Source organism: Manis pentadactyla, chromosome 11 (assembly GCF_030020395.1).
Source record: "Manis pentadactyla isolate mManPen7 chromosome 11, mManPen7.hap1, whole genome shotgun sequence".
NCBI lineage: Eukaryota > Metazoa > Chordata > Mammalia > Pholidota > Manidae > Manis > Manis pentadactyla.
Genome location: NC_080029.1, coordinates 107640148 through 107665207, shown reverse-complemented (window position 1 = coordinate 107665207; position 25060 = coordinate 107640148). Strand labels below are relative to the sequence as shown.

The 25060-nt window shown below is 35.8% G+C and overlaps 1 protein-coding gene across 6 annotated transcripts in view; it reads right to left on the bottom strand.

The window, feature by feature from the left end:
• The window catches only part of RNF111 (ring finger protein 111), a 109492-nt gene that overhangs the window by 64220 nt on the left and 20212 nt on the right, over positions 1 to 25060 (bottom strand). For all 6 annotated transcript variants that reach the window (XM_057488849.1, XM_057488853.1, XM_057488854.1 and 3 more), the window contains one exon: positions 2679 to 3574. In XM_057488849.1, the coding sequence (XP_057344832.1) occupies positions 2679 to 3555 (877 nt within the window). In that variant the 5' untranslated portion in view covers positions 3556 to 3574. The remainder of the gene's footprint in view (positions 1 to 2678; positions 3575 to 25060) is intronic.

The following is a 25060-nucleotide window of genomic DNA, read 5'->3' as shown; positions in this document are numbered from 1 at the left end:
TGTATGAAAAACTTGCCCCAATAGCTCCAGAGTAACTAATACTCATACATGTAAATCATATTATTAAAACTAATACATAAATTTAATTAAAATTTGAGATATTCCAACCCTCTCCTAATCGATAACATACATTAAAACATAAACCATACTCAGTATACTTTAGCCGGCACTAAAAACATATCTAGAAGAAAACCGTATCTCTTAATAATCTAAAGAACTCAAATTTTTGAGACCTACATCACAGATCATGGTTTTTTGATAATAAAGCTAAGTCCCATCAGTATTTCAGTTTAACTATTCTCAATATAAATCATTCTTAAGAGATTTTCCAAATGCTTCATATGTAATATGAAGGTGATGATAATAGAACACTCACGAGAGTGTTGGGAGGATTAAAGGAGAATATACATAAAACATTTAGAACTTTACCAGCACAGAGTAAACGCCCAGAAAATGCTAGGTATTTTTATCATCATCATGACATCACCCCACTGTTGGGTGGTAAAGGAACTTGATGCAAATTCCCTTGAGGGTGTTTTGGTAACAATAGTTAACAAAGTTTTTTTTATTTTTATTTTTTATTAAGGTACCATTGACATACAATCTTATGAAGGTTTCACATGAGCAATACTGTGGTTGCTACATTCAAACATATTTATCAAGTCCCCCCTCATGCCCCACTAGTCACTGTCCATCTCCGTTAGCTAGAAAAGTTTTAAGTGCATTATCCTTTGATATACTTTTAGAAATTATTCCTTAAGCTATGCTTGCAGAGGGGTGCAAAAATGTGTGTACAAGGCTGCTCAATGCAGCAAATATTCATCAACAGAAGCTGATTTTCACCTACAAAATATTCATCAAATATTCACCAACAAAATACATTATGATACAGCCATACAAAGGGAATACTAGGCAGGTTTTTAAAAACAAATGAGAAAACTATACATGCTGATATTTTTTAAAAACCCACATCTATTTACTCTTACATGTATTTTCACATTTTCTGAAGGAGATACGAAACTGCTCACTGACTATTTCTGGGTAATAAGCCTGGGACCTAAGAAAAAGAGTTGAACTTTTATTTTTTATATTACACCTTATTTTCTTTTAAAAAAGAGACAAACATTTAAGAGTGTCTAAAAATAATGTAGTGGAAATAATGTAATTCTTCAAAGAAAGAGTCAAAAACATGTTACAGTAAGTATTAAACAAGATTTTAAAACGTATATTTTTGACTGCATTTATCTTGAATACTCCAGAAAATATGAATTCTTTTGTTCTTGGAAACAGACACTGATACTCACCTGCATTTACTCTATTCTCATGCCTCCTACACATATCAGCTTCTTGGAACATCTGCTGCACATCACCAAGCATCCTGCCTCACTAATTTCAAGCACAAAGTGGGCTCTGCTGATTCCTCTTCCAAAACTAGTCTTCACATCTTAAGCCCTTCAGAAAAGGGTGAAATGTGACAATTCCTATTCTTATCTCATTCTTTCTCAAAAGACCTCAGGGAATAGTTGCTCTAACTTCCTCCCAGCTGTAGGGGATCTCAATGAGCTCTTTTTAAAACAAATATTTGGGTAGGTTAAAACGTATGGACGGACATGGCCAATATTAAAATTAAGAACAATGTTACTGGTTTTAGGATTCCAGCAAGGACAGAAAAAGTAATAGAGAAAAGGGAGTCTTGGAAAAGGAAGGGGCCCAAATAAAAGGAGAGAAGAAAGAGGGAGAAATGGCCTATTGACATAGCAGACTAACAGGCTCTGCCCATCACATGCAGGCAATCAGGCAGAGACCGGGAAACCTCTGAGTCTGTGTTAGAAGCCATGATACTAGCCCTTTAAACCGCTCTCCCTGTCCCCCATTTCCTTAGACTTCCACAAGAAATTAATCTTTCCCCTCAGTCCAGACTTCACTCCTCATTGTTCACTTCATCAACGTCCTTTCAATTACAACAAACTGTAAAAATGGTAAGGAACATACTTATACTTCAGAAACTGCCTGTACATACATTTTTTCTAGTTAAATATACCTACTGTTGGGGGGGTAATGCAATCAAGCGAATCCTCTTATCAATTTAATATTAACTGATTAATTACATGTTCTACTGAGCAGTGTTGAATAAAAACTTGTGTTCTGCTTTAAGAATAACAAAAGTTACTGCTCAAATACTTGAAATTATTTTTCAGTTACAAAGATCAGAACATTAAGAATCGAGTACTTAAAGGAAAAATAATACTAAGTAGTCTTTTTTAGAGACAAGAATTGTTCTTACTGTGGTTGAATGTGAAAGAAATCCATCACACAGCAATCTGAAAATGTATTCATAAAAGATAAGCAAACTAAAGAAGTTCTATAGGAAAAAAAAATACCATAAATCACAAACTCATGAAACATCTTGTATGTATACAATGGTAAAATGATTTTTCTAAAGGAAACTACTCTGACTTTTTGTCAGAAAATTTGAAATCTTGTTAAAAATTTAAAAAATCTGTCTTAGAATTATGATTAGTCATGGTTCAGTTCTACTGTTGATATTTATATGATTCAAAAATAAAAGTTAACAAAGCCTCATTCCTTGTAAATACAATGAAATCACTAAAAAGTAAATAAGCACAGGCACACTGCAAGAGTTTCCATGTTTTACTCAACTCGAGAAACATTTTTACCTGAGGGAACCGCTGGATTGTTCTGCTGGTTTTCAGTGGCAGAAACAAACAAATCTTCTCCTTCAGTTGATGAGCTGGAAGAGGACTCACTGCTGAGGTCATTCTCACTGGAACTACTAGAACTAGGGAGCAATGCATATTTTCTTCGAGCTAGCACTTCTCGTTTCTTCCTCTGCATTAATATCCTCTCTTTTTGTTTCTGTGTCCTCTGTGTGGCATTATTTTTTACAAACCTCTTTCTGCACGGAAGTTTCCTTAACGAACTGCCATGAAAACAGGGTCTTTTCATTAACAATCCTGAAACTGATTCGGTCTCAGTGCGAGGCCACTTTTGTGATGGCGCACTGTGAGTTCTACTTTGAGCATTCAGTATTCCCTGGGAATGTCTTACAGAGACTTCTTTATCCTCATCTGAAGTCACAGTATCAGAATCCCCAAAATGCAGACTAGATGAAGGAGAAGAAAGACAATCACTGAAAGAGGAATCATTATCTTCATCACTTGGTGTTTCTAGGTGTTGCCTCAATCCTAATATTCCCTGGTTCTCCTTAACACAATTCTGCATGTATGAAGGGCCAGCCTGCTGGCTTTTGCGTTTTTTCCTCACAGCAACACTTTTTTCTTGCTCTTGTTGGTTACCATTCATGTCCTTCTCTTGTTTCTGTGAATCATCACACAAATGAGAGAATTCATTCCCCACTTTACTATTAATCATCTCAACTTCTGCAGGAAAAGTTTTGTCCGCCCCAGTGGACTCTGGATGCAAGAGGATCCCTTTCAGACTCTCCTGTGTCTTTGGCGCATCAGAAGTAATCTCACTCTTCATATCCACTGTTAAGGTATAGAGTTTGTTATATTCAGGAGTCCATTGAGACATGGGAAGCTTTAAGGAAGGCCTAGAAGACATAATTAGATATTTACAAGATGGTCAGTGTATTTTATCACACTACTTCACTGAAGAGTTTTCAGATTCCACTGAGAACATCCCTATAATAGGGCAAAAGGGCCTTTTCCTCATCAGGATATAAAATTGCTGTAATGAGTCATTTTACTGTTCTTATAAAACATTTTTCTCTCTCCATATACCTGAATTTTATACATACAGTGAAGATCACAGAACATAATCCTACTTGAAAACTTCTATGAACCAAAAACTGGTCTTACTGTATTACCTTCCTACCTTCAGCAATATATTTGATCAAAATCAAATAATTTCTTCAAAACCTACTAAGGTGAAAATAGATAAAAGGATTAGAATTCTAAACACTTTTAATAATTAACAGTGTTTTTCTCCTGGTATCACATTTTAAAGTGGTAATTATATTAAATATTTTCTGAACAGCTAGATGATTATTATATTAGATATATTACTATAAATACTGAATAGCATGAATTCAGTGCTGTATCTAAGATCAGCCATTGCAGCCTGCCTGGCATTCAGTAAGGTCAGCAGTAAAGGAGGACCACAAAGCTGGGTGAACATATGGGCACAGCCATGAGCAAATGACAAGAGGCAGCCAGCCAGGCAGACAAGAATCACCAGTTAAATGCAAGAAAACAAGTCACAATGATAAGGCACAGGTACATGGGACTTAAGATTCAAGAGAGACACACTAGGATGCCTATAATAAAAAATACAGATAATAACAAGTGTTAGCAAGGATGTAAAGAAACTGGAACTCTCAAACACTGCTGGTGAGAATGTGGAATGGTGTAGCCACAAATATTCATAAAACCTTTAGTCACAATAGCCAAAAAGTGTAAAGAAGTATCTGTCAACTGATGAATAAATAAAACCAAATAGGATATTACTTATTAAAAGAAATGAAGTACTGATTCAAACTACAATATGATACCAATCTCAAAAACACCATACTAAGTCAAAAGGAATCAGTCAGAAAGTTCACATACTGTAAGAGTCCCTTTAAAGCCCGGGTTCGATTAGTGACTGCCTTGGACTGCGGCTAATAGGAGGACAGAGCTGTGTTAGCCAAAAAGGGTAGAGTTTATTTTTGGTGAACAGATAGTGTTTTAAAATTGACTGCAGTGAACAGAGATACAAGATGGCAGCGTGAGAGGTGAGACAGAGAACTGCTCCCAAAACCACAAATAGTACAGAAATAGAGTTGATTACTATAACTAACCCCAAAACAGCAACAGGAAAGAAGGCTGAACCACACTGCACACAGATCTCATGAAGAGAGCAGACCTCATGAAACAGGGTAACGTGCGAAAGCCTTGATCCGGCGGAACCCAGGCCCTTCCCCAACCCCAGCTCACGGGCGGGAGTAAGAGAAACTGAGTGGGGAGGGGGTGGAAGCTTGGGACTGCTGAACACCCAGCCCTGGAGATCTGCTCTGTGAGCACAAACCTATATTGTGTGGTGCTCTGGACATTGGGAGCTTGGACAGGTGGAGTTCTTGAGAGACTGATATTTCGGCCGTTTGTGGAGGAGGGAATCCACATCAGTCACACTGTGATAGAGGAAAGGCAGGTGGTCTGAGAGGCTTCCTAGCAGCGAGAGGGCTGCTGAAGGGGTGGGGTTGGCTTGGAGCTTGCTGCGTGGGAGAAGGGAGAGCTGGACAAGGCTTTCTGGGCATGCTCTGCGTAGCAGACTGGGAACTTAGGGGAGCTTCAGGTGCTCCATTCCCCTGGCTACCTACTCATCTCCGAGGCCCCCTACTGTGACAAGCAGAGTGCTGGCACCTCCCTCCTAGCCTGCCAGCACCAGTTCGCAAACCAGAAGTCACTGTGCTCACATCATGCCAGCCAGAGAGAGGTCCCACCTACAACAGCTAGAGACGCCAAGCACAGAGGCTTACACCTGTGTACTCGGCTCACTGGCTCTGACACAGGAGACAGACACAGCAGACGGGAATCAGGAAACAGATCGTTCCTCCCCCCAGGCACCAACTCTGCTCCCCTACGACCCCCAACCTCACTCTAGGAGCTGAGCAGTTCCAGAGAGTGGAGCTTCTGGGCACTAGCGGGTACCACACAGAAATATGAAACGTCAAAAGAACAGGGTTCAGACCAAAATCTCACAAATCCCAGGAAAAGGGCCAATTGAAACTGAACTCACCAATCTTCCTGAAACAGAGTTCAAAATAAAAATTATAAACATGCTCATGGAGGTATAGAAAAATATTCAAGAAATAAGGAACAAATTTAAGTCAGAGATTCAATCATTAAGAAATTTCTTATCTGAAATGAAACATATAATGGAGGGATTTAAAAGGAGATTAGATGTAGTAGAAGACACGGTAAATGGAACAGAAATGAGAGAAGAGGAATACAAAAAAGCTGAGGCACAGAGACAAAAAAGAATCTCTAAGAATGAAAGAATATTGAGAGAACTGTGTGACCAATCAAAACGGAACAATATTTGCATTATAGGAGTACGAGAAGAAGAGAGAGAAAAGGGGATAGAATGTGTCATTCAGGAGGTAATTGCTGAAAACTTCGCCAATCTGGAGAAGGAGACGGTCTCCCAAGCCATGGAGGTGCACAGATCTCCCAACACAAGGGACCCAAGGAAGACAACATCAAGACATATAATAATTGAAATGGCAAAGATCAAGGATAAAGATAGACTTTTAAAAGCAGCTACACAGAGAAAAAAGACCACATAAAATGGAACACCCATCAGGCTATCATCAGACTTCTCAAAAGAAACCTTATAGGCCAGAGTGGGTGGCATAATATACTTAATGCAACTAAGCAGAAGGGCCTTGAACCAAGAATACCTGGCAAGGTTATCATTTAAATTTGAAGGAGGGATTAAACAATTTTCACATAAGCAAAAGCTGAGAGAATTTACCTCCCACAAAGCACCTCTATAGTGCATTTTGGAGGGATGCCTATAGATGGAAGTATTCCTAAGGCTAAATAGATGTTACCCAAGGGATAGACAAAGAGTAAAGAATATGATTCACAACATACATGAAATGGAGGAGGAAGAAAAAGGAGGAAAAAAAAAGACCTTTAGGTTGTGTTTTTAACAGCATATGAAGTGAGTTAAATTAGACTGTCAGATAATAAGGGAATTACCCTTGAACCTTTGATAACCATGGATCTAAAGCCTGCAATAGCAATAAGTATATACCTATCTGTAATCACCCTAAATGTAAATGGTATGAATTCACCAATCAAAAGACATAGAGTCACTGAATGGATAAAAAAACAAGACCCATCTATATGCTGCCTACAAGAGACTCACTTCAAACCCAAAGACATACATAGACTGAAAGTAAAGGGATGGAAAAAGATATTTCATGCAACTAACAGTGAGAAAAAAGCAGGAGTTGCAGTACTTGTATCAGACAAAATAGACTTCAAAACAAAGAAACTAACAAGAGACAAAGAAGGACACTACATAATGAAAAAAGGGTCAGTTCAACAAGAAGATATAACTATTATAAATATCTATGCACCCAACACAGATACACCGACATATGTGAAACAAATACTAACAGAATTAAAGGGGGAAATAGAATGCAATGCATTCATTTTAGGAGACTTCAACACAGCACTCACTCCAAAGGACAGATCAACCAGACAGAAAATAAGTAAAGAAACAGAGGCACTGAACAACATATTAGAACAGATGGACCTTACGGACATCTACAGAGCACTCCATCCAAGAGCAGCAGGATACACACTCTTCTCAAGTGCACATGGAACATTTTCAAGAATAGATCATATACTAGGCCACAAAAAGAACCTCAGTAAATTCAAATAGATTGAAATTGTCCAAACCAGCTTCTCAGATCACAAAGGTATGAAACTACAAATAAATTACACAAAGAAAACGAAAAAGCCCACAAATACATGGAGGCTTAATAACATGCTCCTAAACAATCAATGGATAAATGACCAAATAAAAACAGAGATCAAGCAACAAATGGAGACAAATGACAACAATAATTCAACAACACAAAATCTGTGGTACACAGCAAAGGCTGTGCAAAGAGAGAAATATATTGCAATACAGGCCTACCTCAGGAAGAAGAACAATCCCAAATGAACAGTCTAAACTCACAATTAATGAAACTAGAAAAGGAAGAAAAATGAGGCCCAAAGTCAGTAGAAGGAGGAACATAATAAGGATTAAAGCAGAAATAAATAAAATTGAGAAGAATAAAACAATAGAAAGAATCAATGAAAGCAGGAGCTGGTTCTTCGAGAAAATAAACAAAATAGATAAACCCCTAGCCAGATTTATCAAGAAAAAAAGAGAGTCTACACATATAAACAGAATCAGAAATGAGAAAGGCAAAATCACTACGGATACCACAGAAATACAAAGAATTATGAGAGAATACTATGAAAAATTATATGGAAACAAACTGGATAACCTAGAAAAAATGGACAACTTTCTAGAAAAATACAACCTTCCAAGGCTGACCAAGAAAGAAACAGAAAATCTGAACAGGCCAATTACCAGCAAATAAATTGAATTGGTAATCAAAAACCTACCTAAGAACAAAACTCCTCGACCACATGGTTTCACTGCTGAATTTTACCAAATGTTTAGTGAAGACCTAATACCCATCCTCCTTAAAGTTTTCCAAAAAGTAGAAGAGGAGGAAACACTCCCAAACTGATTCTTTGAAGCCAACATCACTCTAATACCAAAACCAGGCAAAGACACCACAAAAAAAGAAAATTACAGGCCAATATCCCTGATGAACATAGATGCATATACTCAACAAAATATTAGCAAACCAAATTCAAAAATACATCAAAAAAGATCATCAATCGTGATCAAGTGGGATTCATCCCAGGGATGCAAGAATGGTATAACATTCGAAAATCCATCAACATCATCCACCACATCAACAAAAAGGACAAAAACTACATGATTATCTCCATAGATGCTGAAAAAGCATTCAACAAAGTTCAACATCCATTCATGATAAAAACTCTCAACAAAATGGGTATAGAGGGCAAGTACCTCGACATAATAAAGGCCATATATGACAAACCCACAGCCAACATTATACTTAACAGCATGAAGCTGAAAGCTTTTCCTTTAAGATCGGGAACAAGACAGGGATGCCCACTCTCCACACTGTTATTCAAAAAAGTTCTGGAGGTCCTAGCCATGGTGATCAGACAACACAAAGAAATAAAAGACATCCAGACTGGTAAGGAAGAAGTCAAACTGTCCCTGTTTGCAGATGACATGACATTGTACATAAAAAACCATAAAGAATCCACTCCAAAACTACTAGATCTAATATCTGAATTCAGCAAAGTTGCGGGATACAAAATCAATACACAGAGATCTGTTGCATTCCTATACACTAATGATGAACTAGCCAAAAGAGAAAGCAGGAAAACAATTCCATCCACAACTGCATCAAAAAGAATAAGATACCTAGGAATAAACCTAACCAAGGAAATGAAAGAGCTATACTCTGAAAACTACAAGACACTCTTAGGAGAAATTAAAGAGGACAGTAATAAATGGAAATTCATCCTATGCTCTTAGGTAGGAAGAATTAATATTGTCAAAATGGCCATCCTGCCAGAGCAATTTATGGATTCAATGCAATCCCTATCAAAATAACTACAGCATTCTTCAATAAGCTAGAGAAAATCGTTCTAAAATTCATATGGAATGACAGAAGACCCCGAATAGCCAAAGCAATCCTGAGAAGGAAGAATAAAGCAGGGGTGATTATGCTCCCTGACTTTAAGCTCTACTACAAAGCTACAGTAATCAAGACAATTTGGTACTGGCACAAGAACAGAGCCACAGACCAGTGGAACAGAATAGAGAGCCCAGATATAAATCCAAGCATATATGGTCAATTAATATACAATAAAGGAGCCATGGATATACAATGGGGAAATGACAGCCTCTTCAATAGCTGGTGTTGGCAAAACTGGACAGCTACATGTAAGAGAATGAAACTGGATTATTGTCTAACCCCATACACAAAAGTAAACTCAAAATGGATCAAAGACCTGAATGTCAGTCATGAAACCATACAACTCTTAGAAAAAAATATAGGCAAAAATGTCTTGGACATAAACATGAGCAACTTCTTCATGAACATATGTCCCCGGGCAAGGGAAACAAAAGCAAAAATGAACAAGTGGGACTATATCAAACTACAAAGCTTCTGTACAGCAAAGGACACCATCAGTAGAACAAAAAGGCATCCTACAGTATGGGAGAATATATTTATAAATGAGATATCCAATAAGGGGTTGCCATTCAAATTATAAAGAACTCACACACCTCAACAAGCAGAAAACAAATAATCCAATCAAAAAATGGGCAGAGGAGCTGAACAGACACTTCTCCAAAGAAAAAATTCAGATGGTTAACGGGCACATGAAAAGATGCTCCACATCGCTCATCATCAGAGAAATGCAAATTAAAACCACAATGAGATATCACCTCACACCAGTGAGGATGGTCACCATCCAAAAGACAAACAACCACAAATGTTGGCGAGGATGTGGAGAAACGGGAACCCTCCTACACTGCTGGTGGGAATGTAAAGTAGTTCAACCATTGTGGAAAGCAGTATGGAGGTTCCTCAAAACACTAAAAATAGAAATACCATTTGTCCTAGGAATTCCGCTTCTAATAATCTACCCTAAGAATGCATCAGCCCAGTTTGTAAAGGAGATATGCACCCCTATGTTTATCTCAGCACTATTTACAATAGCCAAGAAATGAAAGCAATCTATATGTCCATCAGTAGATGAATGGATAAAGAAGAGGTGGTACATATACACAATGGAATATTACTCAGCCATAAGAAGAAAGGAAATCCTACCATTTGCAACAACATGGATGGAGCTAGAGGGTATTATGTTCAGTGAAATAAGCCAGGTGGAGAAAGACAAGTACCAAATGATTTCAGTCATCTGTGGAGTATAAGAACAAAGCAAAAACTGAAGGAACAAAACAGCAGCAGACTCACAGAACCCAAGAATGGACTAACAGTTATCAGAAGAAAGGGACTTGGGAGGATGGGTGGGAAGGGAGTAATAAGGGGGAAAAAGAGGCATTATGATTAGCATACATAATGTAGCTGGGGCATGGCACACGGGAAAGGCAGTATACACAGAGAAGACAAATAATGATTCTATAGCATCTTACTACACTGATGGACAGTGACTGTAATGGGGTATTTGGGGGGTACTTGATAATAGGGGGAGTCTAGTAACCATAATGTTGTTCAACTAATTGTACATTAAGAGTACCAAAAAAATAATTGACTGCAGTGATGGTTGTTCTGAATTGTACACTTGGGAAGGCAGAGTTGTGTGGTATGTTAATTATATCTCCAAGCTGTTGCCAAAGTGTCAAGAGGGAAAGTATCAAGATTTCTGGGCACTAGATAACTATGGACTGTTCTTTTGACTGGCATCAAAAGATTCATATCTTATGGAATGATCTGGGGTTCTTCCATAAGTCCATGTCTCCCAGGAGTTGTGTTGAGTTGGACCTCTAAGGAAATAGTGTTTCTATGATGAAGGAAAAAAAAATGTTATAGACTCCACATCATGAATTACTAAGTCACCCTGTGCATCTTGGGAATGGAGATCCTGAGAGGGAATACTTGCCAAAGGAAAACTTGCCACAGGACAAATAAATTCTGAGAACATGTATTTGTAAGTGATTTTACAAAGAAATGATCACAGCATAATTTATTAAACTTGATCTCTTTTCTATCAGTTTATGCCCCAAAGCCAAAACAATGAAGTCTTATATGGTTAACTCTGCTCTGGGTTTTGGTGAATTTTGCCTGCCCAGCTGGAGTTGGGAGGGAGTAAAGGAAAGGTGGTGTATGGTGTGGTGTGTGTTTGTATACCACTAACTGTTCTCTGAATTATATCATGCAGTCATTAAATGCAAAATTAATATCCCATATTATCTGAGATACTCCCACCAAGAGAGTACAAATTCATGCTCTATTGTAAACTGAGAAAGAGAAGTTCATGAAAAGAAATAAGTACGAGTACTACATTTTTAAATGAAAAAAGCAGCAAAACGAACACAAAGGATTAATAAAGAATATTCTGAACTATTTGCTGTTTAATGAACTGGTAATCTAGTCTTTATTTCTGTAAAAATTATTGGCTTATCTAATTTACAACAGAGGCAAAGAGGTACAAGATATATCTGTTCTCTTGGCCACATTAAGACTGGTTTGCTATTATACATTGTTTCAAAACTGAAACCACAACAGAGTCCCTCTTTGTACTGGTTTGATCCAATCACTTTATTTTATGTTGTGATGGCAGCACACCAATTACTCCTGATATTGCTGTAGGATGCACCACTAATAGTAAACCTTGCACAAGAAAGGCATAATAGCTAAAATGCTAACTTTCAAAAACTAAGAATTAGGGTTAGAATTTGGCAATTTACATTATAAATTAAGTTTATGTGGGCATAAGAAGAGTAAAAATCCACTTAGATAACAGATATAATTTTGAAGAACTCCTGAACTGTGATACAGTTTAGAAAGTCATTCTTATTAGTATGAAAATTTACTACCAATGATAAATATACCTAAGTTTAAATAAAAAATTATAAATTTTACATAACTCTAAAGGAACAAGACTTCACATTTACCATCAAAGTTTTAGAAAATACTAGTAAAAGAAATAGAAAAATTGTTGAACTTTTTTCATATAAATGGAAAAAATTTAATATTTGTCCACATGGACACTACTTAGGACATTTTAAAATTTTTAACTGTCTTTTAATGGTATTTATTTATTATGTGTCAGTTTAAGAATATTAAATTAAGTGCCTGAGAGGACACTCTCTCCTACTATCTAAATGCTTTGTAACTACTACTACTACTTATAGCTAAGTAATATGCACGATATGCTTTGTTACACATTCTGAGTAGTCAAAATCTCATTCCCAAGATTGGAATTCCCCCCTGTAGGCATTATTCTGAGCTCATAACTACATTAGCAAAGTGCACAAAATAAACTGTATTTTCTTAAAGAGAGAACTCTGCTTTTACAGGTTGTAGGAGCACACTATTTAATAATACACTCAATTGTGAAAAGGAGGGAGGGAACCTTGATAAACTTATTAGCAAGTAATAATTAACTTGCAGGCTGATACCTGATAGAAAGGAGGAAGCTATACTCAGAATTAACTATTATGAAACTGTCAACACTTAGGAGGCTAAGTATAAAATAAAAACATGAAAACAGACCAATCAATAATCAAGGTAAACTACCCTGGATAGACAATTAAATTGAGAAGACAGATTGTTAACTATTATCAGAAGATTCATTTGAATTCTTGTTGACTAAGGGACTCAAGATGAAATAAATAATTACAGATAATTCACTAAAAATTCTAAAAGAAACAAGTGTAGATACGTCATCAGCACAGAAAGAAATGGAATAGTTAATGGACTACCTGGATAAACAGCACAGAACAATAAAAACTGCATTAAACCCAATTAAAAACAAAGGACTTGAATAGTTATTTCCCCAAAGAAGATACATAAATGACCAATAACCATATAAAAGATGCTCAATGACTTCACTAGGGAAATGTAAGTAAAAAATACAATGAAATGTCACTTCATAAGGATGGCTACTATCAAAAAAACAAAATAACAAGCGTTGGTAAGGATACAGAGAAACTGAAACCCTTATGCACCACTGGTGGGAATGTAATATAATGTAAGGCTCTGGCAATTCCTCAAAAAGTTAGCACAGAATAACCATATGATACAGCAATTCCTTTTCTGGTTATGTACCTACAAGAAAGCAGAGACTCAAACAGATAACCTGTACACAGATATATGTGTACATGTGCACAGCAACATTATTCACAAGAGCCAAAAGATGGAAGCAACCCAAGTGTTCATCAGTGGATGAGTGGATAAACAAAATGTGGCATACACACAATGGAGTATTATTCAGCCTTAAAAAGGAAAGAATCCACACAAAAACCTGCATATAGATGTTTACAGCAGATTTACTCATAATTAGCAAGACTTGGGAACAACCAACGTGTGCCTCAGGATGTCTGGGGTGTACCCAGACAATGGAATATTAATCCTTGAGAAAAGGAAAAGAGATATCAAGCTATGAAGAGATGTGGGAGTACCGTAAATTCCCTTGCTAAGTAAAGGAGCCTGTCACAAAGGCTACATACTGTATGATTCCAGCTCTGCGAAATTCTGGAGAGGCAAAACTAGGGCAACCAAAAAAGATCAGTGGTTGCAGAGTGGAAGGGACAATAAATAGGTACAGCACAGAGGATTTTTAGAGACCACTCTGAAAACAGTTTGATTATTATAATGATGGATATATATTTCATTATATATTTGTCCAAACCCATACAATGTACAATACCAAGAGTGAAACCTAAGGTAAACTATGGACCTCTGAGTGAATATGATGAGTCAATTTAGGTTCATCCTTGGTAAAAATGTCCCACTGGTGATTGATGCTGATAATGGGGATGGCTATGCATGTGTGGAGGCAGGAGGTATATGAAAAATCTCTCATATGCCTACCTCTCAATTTCATTGTAAAGACTACTCTTAAAAAATAAACTCTTGAAAAAAAAAAAAGGAAATTGTGACACATGCTAAATGAATCACATATTTTTGGAAAGTACTTGACTTGCCAGTAAGTGAAATTATTTCATTAGCCTATTTATTGTACATTGTACAAGTCCCTTTACTAGTATTCGAGTTCCAAAGAAGAAGTAACCTTGTCTGCCATATTCACTGCCTGACCTCCAGCAACTAAAACTGTTGATTGGCATATAGTAGGCACTCAATGAGTACTTTTTTTACACTGCATTTAATCAGCAAAATGAATGAATGGATAAAACTAAAAAATGACTGCTGTATTTCTGGCTTGGGTGACTAAGAATACTGTGACATCAATCATTAAGATAGGAAAAAGAGTAGCAGTGACATAAAAACTATCTAATAATAATATCTAAGACTTCATGAATATCTACCATAGCTCAGTTTTCAGTTATAGGGGCTTATAGGACTAAACACCAAGAGGAAGATTTCAAGACTAAGAAATCTTTTAAAATATTTTCAAAATACTCCAGGAAGCGAGAGAAAATTACATTACAATGACAGCCAAAAAACTAGAGCAAACCTAACACCCACAGGAAAACATTATGGAAAATGAAACATTCAAGGATACTGAGTGATAAACAGGAAAGGTGATTTTCCACTTGTAATTGGGATTACTGACAAAAAGGAGTAAACAGCCAAGCAAAATTAAGTGTCATTCATTTGAACTAAAAAGATGTAGGCTCAATCCTTAACTAGTCGTGTAACCCTGGGCAAGTTACTTAATATTTAAACTCCTTAAGACTGTTTCTCATCTATGAAATTGGGATAACAGTAGTATCTACCTCCTAAAACTGCTTTAAAAATTAAATGACAGTAGAGAGTACATATAATGGCTATTAATAATTAATAATTAATGAATTTTCCTTTTCTAGAGCAGTTACATACATTAGGCATATAATATTTAAGACCTTCTACGTCTAGAAATAAATGAAATTATCATAGAGTCAAAGAAGGACATAGAAATCAAATGTTCCTACAGAATCTTAAAGTACAGAAATAAAGGACTAATTTTCTTTGACACAAAAGCTATGAAAGCAAATAACTCTATAAAAATTTGCAATCAAAATTTAAGCTGGACATGGGAATGGTAGTATAACATGGAGAATATAGGCAATGATTCTGTAACATCTTCCTATGTTGACAGATACTAACTGCACTAGTGCTGGGTGAGGATTTAATAATGTAGGTAACACATTTGAAACTAATGTAAGGCTGTATATCAACAATGCATCAAAAAAATCATAATTGAATACATTAAGATATTATCCAGTTACCTTAATTTCCATTTCTTTGACTGCTAATAAAGTTTTAAAAACATTTTTAAAAAAAGCAAATAACTTTATAGAATCTTCTCTAATAGGAAGGACTGGAGTTTGGGGAGCAGGGTATTTCAGCTCCCTAATTTCTAGTACTAGACATTCCACTTTTAGAAAAAAATTAATCTCTCTCAAATAATAGGTTTCTCTTACTCAATGAACTTAATTATTCTGTTTGTTGTTTAAAGTATTCTAAAATCCCTAAGTATTACTCAGCAAAGAAAAAAACATCTAACTAACATCTATTTAAGTCTCCTATCAGTACAAACTGGGTGGAGTTCACTGTGCTATAGAGTCTGCTGCTGTAACCATGATTATGGCATCATAATGGCCAGTAGCAACATGAAGGGTGTATCTATCCTGGCAAGCCTGAGGAGTACGTGGCAGTCAGTTTCAACTGCTTAGGAAGGCAGTACTGCAAATCACAGGGCACACCACGCAAAGGTCTAACATTTCTCCTATGGAAGCCTGGACTGTGGAATTTGTCCCAACATGAAATATAAAATATAAAGACACTATTAATGATCAATTGCACAAAATATATACTATCCAAAAAATCTAAAAGAATCAACCAAAAAAGACCTGTGTGCGACAAACTACAAAATGTACAACAGGATGTAAAAGACAATCCTCCTAAGTGGAAAGACACCTCATTCCTGCATGAGCAAAGACTCCAAACTGGCTCTGTTACAACCTTTTATAAAAGCCATGATTTTTAAAAATATATAAAATATAAATAAATACCACCACCATGGACATGTCAGGCCTTTAAAAACATTTTAAAACACTGTTCTTTTTTCAGATAGTCTGAATATATAAACCTAAACATGAATTCAAATTCATATTGTTTGCATTTAGTTTCTCATCATTTAGTTCACTGGAACTTTCAAACTAAGGAATATCTAATTTGAAATAATAACTCTACAAGTTTTATGTAGAACTGAGCAGGAGAGAAGTGAAAGGGAAAATCTGAACTCAGGTGTTTTTTCCTTTTTGTAATCAACCTTTAATTTTTACAACAAAGATAAAATTACCATATATTCTAAAACTGCTAAGCAGGCTTTTTAAATGAGGTAGATTCTGTACAAACTGATAGAAAGTACAGATAATTTTTTTAAAGAAGATTGCAAATAAATCTGTTATCATATGATCCTTTTTTGTAAAACAACTTATGTTTATATATTATGGGGACAAAGAAAATATACCCTTAGTTTGGGATTGAAATCATAAGGTAGAAATTGACAGCACTGGGTTGAGAGCTATCATATTTTACATTATAAGTTTCTGTATAGTTTGACTTTTTAGAAATAAATCATCTGCCACTCAAATTTAAAATCAAAGTACAAGAATTTCTTAAGGTTATCAAAAATGAGAACAGAATATACTTTATTTTTCCACTAGGACCCAACTTTGTTAGTAATGGATTACTATACAAATCAAACGTATGCTAGTATGACTTTTACAGGCATCTTGATGAGGCATGAAATTCCTCCTTAGTAACTAGAAATGACCACCAGCCTTGCATAGTTTAATTAAAGAAGAGGGAAGAAACTGACAGATGGCATCTGACTGTTGTCAAATTTGAATGGAGTTGTCAGATTTGAGAGTTGAAGGCATGTTGTTTCTGAACTTACTTAAATTTTATCCAACCATTTCACAAAATCTTTCATCATTAAAATATAGTAATTAGTGTAACTGGGTTAACTGAAAATTGTCAATACAAAGTAAAAAAAATGTACAAGGAAAACAAACCTCCACAATCTTTTGTTCTTGATCCTTCTTCAAGTTATCAATTTGCCAACTTTCAAAGCTTCACATTTACAAACTACTCTCAGAGATTAGTTATTGAAATGCCCAGTTTCCAAAACTGAACCTAAAATGGCCTCCAGGTCTCATTGGAGATTGGAACTCTGTGAATTGAGAATTCTCTTTTTTTAAAGAGATAGAAGCCAACTTAAAGATGATTAACATTTTTATATCTGTAAAGATATCGGCTTTCACATGCCACATATCCTATTAAAATTTAACAATCTGTAAGAGCTAAATGTAGAATTAAATCACACCACTAAATAAGAACTGAAATCTTTACAGAAGTACACTGAACATTATGAACTAACTTTTTTGTCAAAATTTAAAATGACTTGATCTCTTTCTTAATGAATAAAGCTGATGTTAAAGAAGTTATCAGGAGAAATGAAAATAAAATATAAAAATTGTGGCTTACACAAGACTCTTCCAAGAGAATAACTTGAAAGCAGCAGTGAACACATCCTTGTGAGGAGCAGGGAATGATACTGGAAATACCAAATTATAGTGTGCTAAAATAGGATGAAAATTTTTGACTGATATGGTATATGTCCAGTTGCTCAAATATTTACAGAATAACCACTTTGTAAGCTGGATCTGTGGACACAGATATAAATAAAACATAGGTATGGTCCTATCCTTCAAGAAGTTCATAATTTAGTATGACAGAAAGAATACAAATAACCCAAACATAAACTCCTGTAAGTGCAATAAATAAAAGCACTCTCTATAGCAACACAGAAGAGAAAGCAATTGGTGTCATGGGAAAAGGTTTCCCAGGAAAGATGACATTCCAGGTAAACCATGAAGGATGCACAAGGTGATGGTAGGCAGAGAAACCCGTCAATTTACACAATGCTGAGACGTGGGCAAGAAATGGCAGTACCTAAATACTCAAATGTTTTGGGTGTGGGTTTTGTTTTTTCAGTGGGAGAGAATAAGCTGGAGTCAAATCACCAGTAAGTGAGGAATTACATTCCTGCTTACACAGTTTAGGAAGATTTAACTGAGAAGGTGCTGATCGGAGTAGGCTGAAGAGAAAGCTGAAGAGACTGGGAGAAAACTCTGCAGTGACTGGGGTAAAGGGCTTTTTTAGGGGGTGAAGGGTGGAGTGAAACGAGGCAGGACAGGGAAATGTGACTTATTTAAGACAAAGAAAACAAAGAGGAATGCAGAAAAATAACCAATGACAGTTCTAAGGCCTTTTGAGTGGATAACTGGAAGAAACATAAGTTACTATGAGAAATGAAGTTAAAGAGAAAGAGAACACTGGTATTCAGTTTGAAAATTTTGATTTTGAAATAACTGTAAGACAACCACATGGAAATACACCAATAATATCAGGTCCAAAAATACATATTTTAACATTATCTACTTGAAGGGAAATAAAGCCACTGAATGAATTATGTACTTTCATAAAAGTGAAGTTCTGAATATAGAAACAAGTAGCTAAAAGAGTATTTGGAAGGTAGTTCTAACGTAAGACAGCAATAAGAGGGAGAGAAAGAGAGGAAAAAAACCCACCACCACCTACTAGGAAACAGGAACAGAGTGTGAGAGAGGAGGAAATCTGAGAAGGCAAAGGCTTGGAAGCCATTCTCCCTCCCTGTTCATTCCCTCCTGACTTCACATTTTGACTAACCAGGAAGAACTCAGTACAACAGTTCAGTACTGCTCCCACCAGTTCTATACAGCAGTGCTTCCCAACCATTTATGTCATGATACACATAGAATACTCTATTTGCTGAACATTTCAGAGAGACAAAGTAGGTCTAAAGATTCTAGCCCTGCGGCTTCTGCCGCTCTTGAATATTCCCTTGAGCTGATGGGATCAGTATCTCCATACACCTGTACCTGAGTCACGGTACACGAGCTGGGAAGCTCTGCTCTAAATTCTTCATCCCTTTCTTCCATAAACATTCTCCGAAACGATAATTTTATACCAATCAAACCATCTGCCTTTGCTTTTGGGCTGCTGCTGTTTTTATAAATCAATCTACCTGGCAATATTTTTTTTTTTAATTCTCAACTAGGCCATTAACTATCTGGCAATTTTTTTCTCTTGCATTGCAGTATAGCTGACATAGAATATTATATCAATTTCAGGTGTATAACTCGCAATGCTTTTCTTTCAAACAAAACAAAATGCTTGTATTTAGTAGATTAATATACCTACTTGCCCAGCCCTCATAGTAAAGGACCCAAATCTTAACTTAGTTCCTCAAGCCCTCTACTGATTTTACATCCTCTCATTTTAAGCAAGTGACTAACTCGGCCCTCTTACTTCAGAGAAAACAGAGACTATCAAGAATAAATTCCAACATCTACCTTTCCTTTACCCCATCTAACTTGACAACTTACAACACTCCTTATCAAATATGCCATCTTGTATAAGCAACCTTCTACTGAAAAAACTTAAAACTGGCAACTTCATACTGTTAAAGCAGCCCAACCAAAAGCCACTTTCCTCAGTTAAGTGGATTAGTACAACTTCACATTGGTTTGTACCTACTCTCCCTACATGGAAGTGACAGAGGATGGGAGAAGGGAGGGCTGGCTGGCTGGTTTACCAAATCAAGGGCTGCATCTCCAGAATGCACCAACCTTGAGCCACATTACCAAAATACAACCTTGAAGCCTTGAACATTCTTTCAGAGTACTGCTCAACATGTGAGCTAGAACCACAAACTGAAGAACACTATAGAATTATGCCCTTTTGGAATGAATGCTGTTTTTTGCTGACCTTAAACCTCATACTCCATCCAAATATTCAAAATACGGTACCTTTCATTATGCCATTACTTATAATTCCCTTGCATAAAATACTCTAGGACTTACCATGTTGTTCAAATAACTCTCCTTTTCTTTGTGTAAGGCAGTAATAAATACTTCATTTCCTTGGAAGTCAGATTTTCAAATTTTCAACTCTTGGGAACACAACCTAAAGGAATCTGATTCTATGAAGGGTCAAAATAAGTGGCAGAAAGGCCACATGCAATCCCATATTCAGAGACTTCTTTATGTTTCATATAATCCTAATAAGCTTAGTTCTCTAGATTCCAGGCGTAACAGACAGAATATTGGTGGCAGTACGGAAAAACAATTAATAGACAGAAGAACAAGGCACTTGTCCCAATAACTGAAATGTCAGCAGTCTGTCTAGATTACATATAATTTGTGTGAACAGGTTCTAAGAGTAATGCTACCATATACCACAGAATGAAAGCTGATGTTCACAAATATAAATGTGACACATCAAGAAAACAGACCGTTTTCAGTTAAATAAGCATGAACATGCCATGTTTTAGGCATATTTACAATAACATTGTTAATTTTTAGTTACCAGGTAACATGCCAATTGCAACTATTATTGCAGTTTTTATTAAAAATATGCAAAATATAAGATGTAAATTTCTGTAAGAATTCATAAGAACAGTAAAATTAAAAATTTAAATATACAAGATACCTGAAAAGTATGAAACGATCTATTTGTAATATGCAAAGAGCTTCTTCAAACTGATATGAAGGGAAACACAGGTGACTTTTGTCTTATACATAATGCTTTATTTTATTTTTTATTTTGGTATCATTAATCTATAATTACATGAGGAACATTAAGTTTACTAGACTCCCCCCATCACCAAGTACCCCCCACATAACCCATTACAGTCACTGTCTATCAGCGTAGTAAGATGCTATAGAATCACTACTTGTCTTCTCTGTGTTGTGCAACCCTCCCCAGGTAGCCCCCCTTAATTATGCCTGCTAATAGTAATGCCCCCCCCCACTTTTTTCCCCTTATCCCTCCCTTCCCACCCATCCTCCCCAGTCCCTTTCCCTTTGGTAACTGTTAGTCCATTCTTGGGTTCTGTGAGTCTGCTGCTGTTTTGTTCCTTCAGTTTTTGCTTTGTTCTTATACTCCACAGATGACTGAAATCATTTGATATTTGTCTTTTTCCACCTGGCTTATTTCACTGAGCATAATGCCCTCTAGCTCCATCCATGTTGTTGCAAATGGTAGGATTTGTTTTCTTCTTATGGCTGAGTAATATTCCATTGTGTATATGTACCACATCTTCTTTATCCATTCATCTACTGATGGACACTTAGGTTGCTTCCATTTCTTGGCATTGTAAATAGTGCTGGTGTAAACACAAGTGTGCATCTGTCTTTTTCAAACTGGGCTGCTGCATTCTTAGGGTAAATTCCTAGGAGTGGAATTGGTGGGTCAAAATGGTATTTATATTTTTAGTTTTCTGAGGAACCTCCACAATGGTTGAACTAATTTACATTCCCACCAACAGTGTAGGAAGGGTCATAATGCTTTATTTTTATTCTTTATTTTCTGAGAAATTTATAAAGTAAAATAACCAAATGGGGGGAAAAATCGATTCAGGTTTGTTACTTAAAATCTTTCGTTCCTAGTGGGTGCCAATCCTAAAACCTAAGGCTAAATATAAGTTGGAGTACCAAAGCTGAAATACAGCATTATTAAAAGGTAAGAAATTGGGAACTTCACAAAACCTTGTGAATGTCACTGGTTCTTTTCAACTGTGTGACGACAAACTCTGTTGATCAGAATAAAAGCTTTTCTTATTGAAAGAGAATTCAGCAATAAATTCTTTCCTAGATCCAGGTCTATTTGTTTTCTAAAAGTTTTCATAAATACACTTAAAAGCTCCAATTTCACTTGTAACCAAACCCAAAAAAGGAAAGCAATTGGAAAGAGGCTCAAATCTCCCTCATCCTTTAACCACCCTGACAGTCTACAAATTATTTGTTAATGACTTCTGTGATTGAAAAAAAAAAAAAGCCAGCATTATGAAAAAGAGAGGTTAGTTTAGAAAAACAGCCATCATGGGAAAATTATACTGGTATTATTGATGATGACAACAATGATGATGCTGATGGGAAGGAACAGGTTCTAGGAAGCCTGCAGTTCCTGTCAGCAGAAGCGCTCACACACATACAGGAAAAAAGAGTGAAATGGGAAGAAATAAGACTGGATTACTGTTTTCCATAGCAGAGGTTTTCTGAATGAACCATATACTTATTTAATAATGAATGCATAAAACGTATAAACGTATAAAACCAGATATCTTAAAGACTGTAGGACAACATGTGATCTTCTCACAGACAACATAGATAGTTACTTCAAAGATGCCATTCCACTTCAAACAACTGTTTGCCTACAACTATTGTTAGGAAGAAAAAGGGGAAATAAAGATTACTTCTTGGGATACTTTTCAGCATATGTAAGTCTATACAAAGTTCCACAGACCTACAAAATTTCCCCCAGAATGTTTCATTGGGCAACTTCATTACCCATCAGTAGGAAAAGAAGAATTGCTTAAAAGTTAGAACAGAATGAAGATCAATTTCAAAGCTTGTCTAGAAATGTGTAATCAACAATATAAATAGAAGTGTATAATTAAAAACTATCCTACAACATGCATTCCAAAATCTGTTTTTAGTCATGAGTTCACGTGAAGACCTAAGTGGAATGTTCACCATATTCTCAAATGACACAAAGCTGAAAAAGGATTACATATAAACTGAAAGACAAAATTAGGAGCTAAAAATAAAAGCTTAGAATGATTAGAAAGATCATTTAAAAATAAAACCTTTAATAGAATACTACAACTAAATTTACCTCATAAACAAATGAAGACACCGGGGAGGAATTTTTAAAAATGTGTTTTATGGAATAATTTGCTTAAAGTCAACAATGGTATTATTTGGATGCTCCAACATCCAAAATCTACAGTTCTAATTTTGGTGTAGTTCCATAGAAAGAGTATATAATATAACCATCATTTTCAGACTCAAATATCAAAATTTTCTGGTCTGAAATTACCAAATTTTTAAGATATTTTCATAAAATCACCATCTGGTCACTTTTGTAAAAGTAAAATGGAATAAAGTGAGCTCTGCTAGTATCTTCCCTGACAGAGATACTCACCCTACAAGGATTATTCTCTAGCTATAATCCCAAAGTCTGAACAAATACATCCCCCCAAACAAATAACATATAAAAGCACAGGTGGGGAGCAAAAAAAGCACATTGTTGTAAGTTTTTTTTAACATGAAACAGTCTATTATTATTCCTTAAAGGCAGACTATGAAAAGTTAAAGCAGCACAGTGTAAACACTAGAGCAACCACAAAAGATAAAAAATAAAACAAGTATAGCTAATAAGCCAAAGGGGGAAATAAAATTTAATGCCCCAAAAAAAACCACCAAAAACTAAAAAATTCAAGACTAAAGGAGGCAGGAGAAAGAAAAAGGGGACAGAGAACAGATGGGATGAACAGAAAACAAACAGCAAGATGAGGTATCAAAACCCAACCATATCAAAACAGGGTGATACTGGCATAAGGATACACTGGAGAGTCCAGAAATAGCTTCATACAGATCATAAAATTATTTTCAATAAGAGTGCCAAGATATTGGGGAAGAAATAGTCTTTTCAACAGTGGTGGAACAATTGGTGAACCATGAGGAAAAAATCTCAACCCCCTGCACCTCACAGCAGATACAAAAATTAACTCAAAGTGGATCACAGACTTAAACCTAAATGCAAAAACTTAAACCACAGAAATGTAGCAGAAAGTGTATGTGATCATACACCATGAGCAAAGATTTCATACATCAAAAGCACTTAAACATTTTTTAAAAATTGATGAACCGGACTTCATCAAAGTGAAAAGCTACTCTTCAGAGATACCATTAAAAAAACAAAAAGGCAAGCTAGCAAGCTAAAGACAATGAAAAGTACATATACACGCATGTAACTGTATGTATATATTAATCCACACATATATAACTTGGATTCAGAATGTCAAACTCTTACATCTTAATAAAACAACCCTCCCAAAATAGGCATATGATTTTTAACATTTTTTAAAACATACACAAATGGCCAATACATTAAAAAAAAAGTTGGATATCTTTAGTCATCACAGGAATGCAAATCAAACCATAATGACATACAACTCTGCACCCAATAAAAGGCTAAAACCAAAAAGACCAAAGCCACTAAATGTTAACAAGGATGTGGCAGGCACAACTACAAGTCCACATACAACTCTTTAGCAGCTTCTAATAAAGTTACACATGCATCTAATCTAGGATCTAGTAATTCCATGACTGGTTTGAAAACATAGGTATACAAAAAGATTTGTGTGTACATGTTCACAGCTTTGCTCACAGTAACAGAAAGTTTGGGAAAAACTAATCTCCAACAAGTGACGGGTAAGTAATGATATATAAATACAATGAGATACCAAACCACAACAGCAGCAAAGGAACTAGTGACACAAGTAACACTACGGATAAATCCCACAAACACGCTGCTGGGGGAAATCAGATAGGAGGTATCTATGTGATTCCATTTCTATGATGAAGCTCTAGAACAAGCAAACCTAGAAACAAAATTAAAACAGTTGTAGTGTTCTACAAAGTATGGGGATAAAACTGAGGGAACTTTCTGAGGCAATCGTATTGTCCTATTTCTTCATAAGGATTTGGGTTACACAGATGGCAAAACTTAACAAATGGTACACTTAAGATCTGTGCATTTCACTATATATAAATTTTACTTAAAAAACAAAGAACTCTATACAAATATTCCAATCTAGTTAATGAT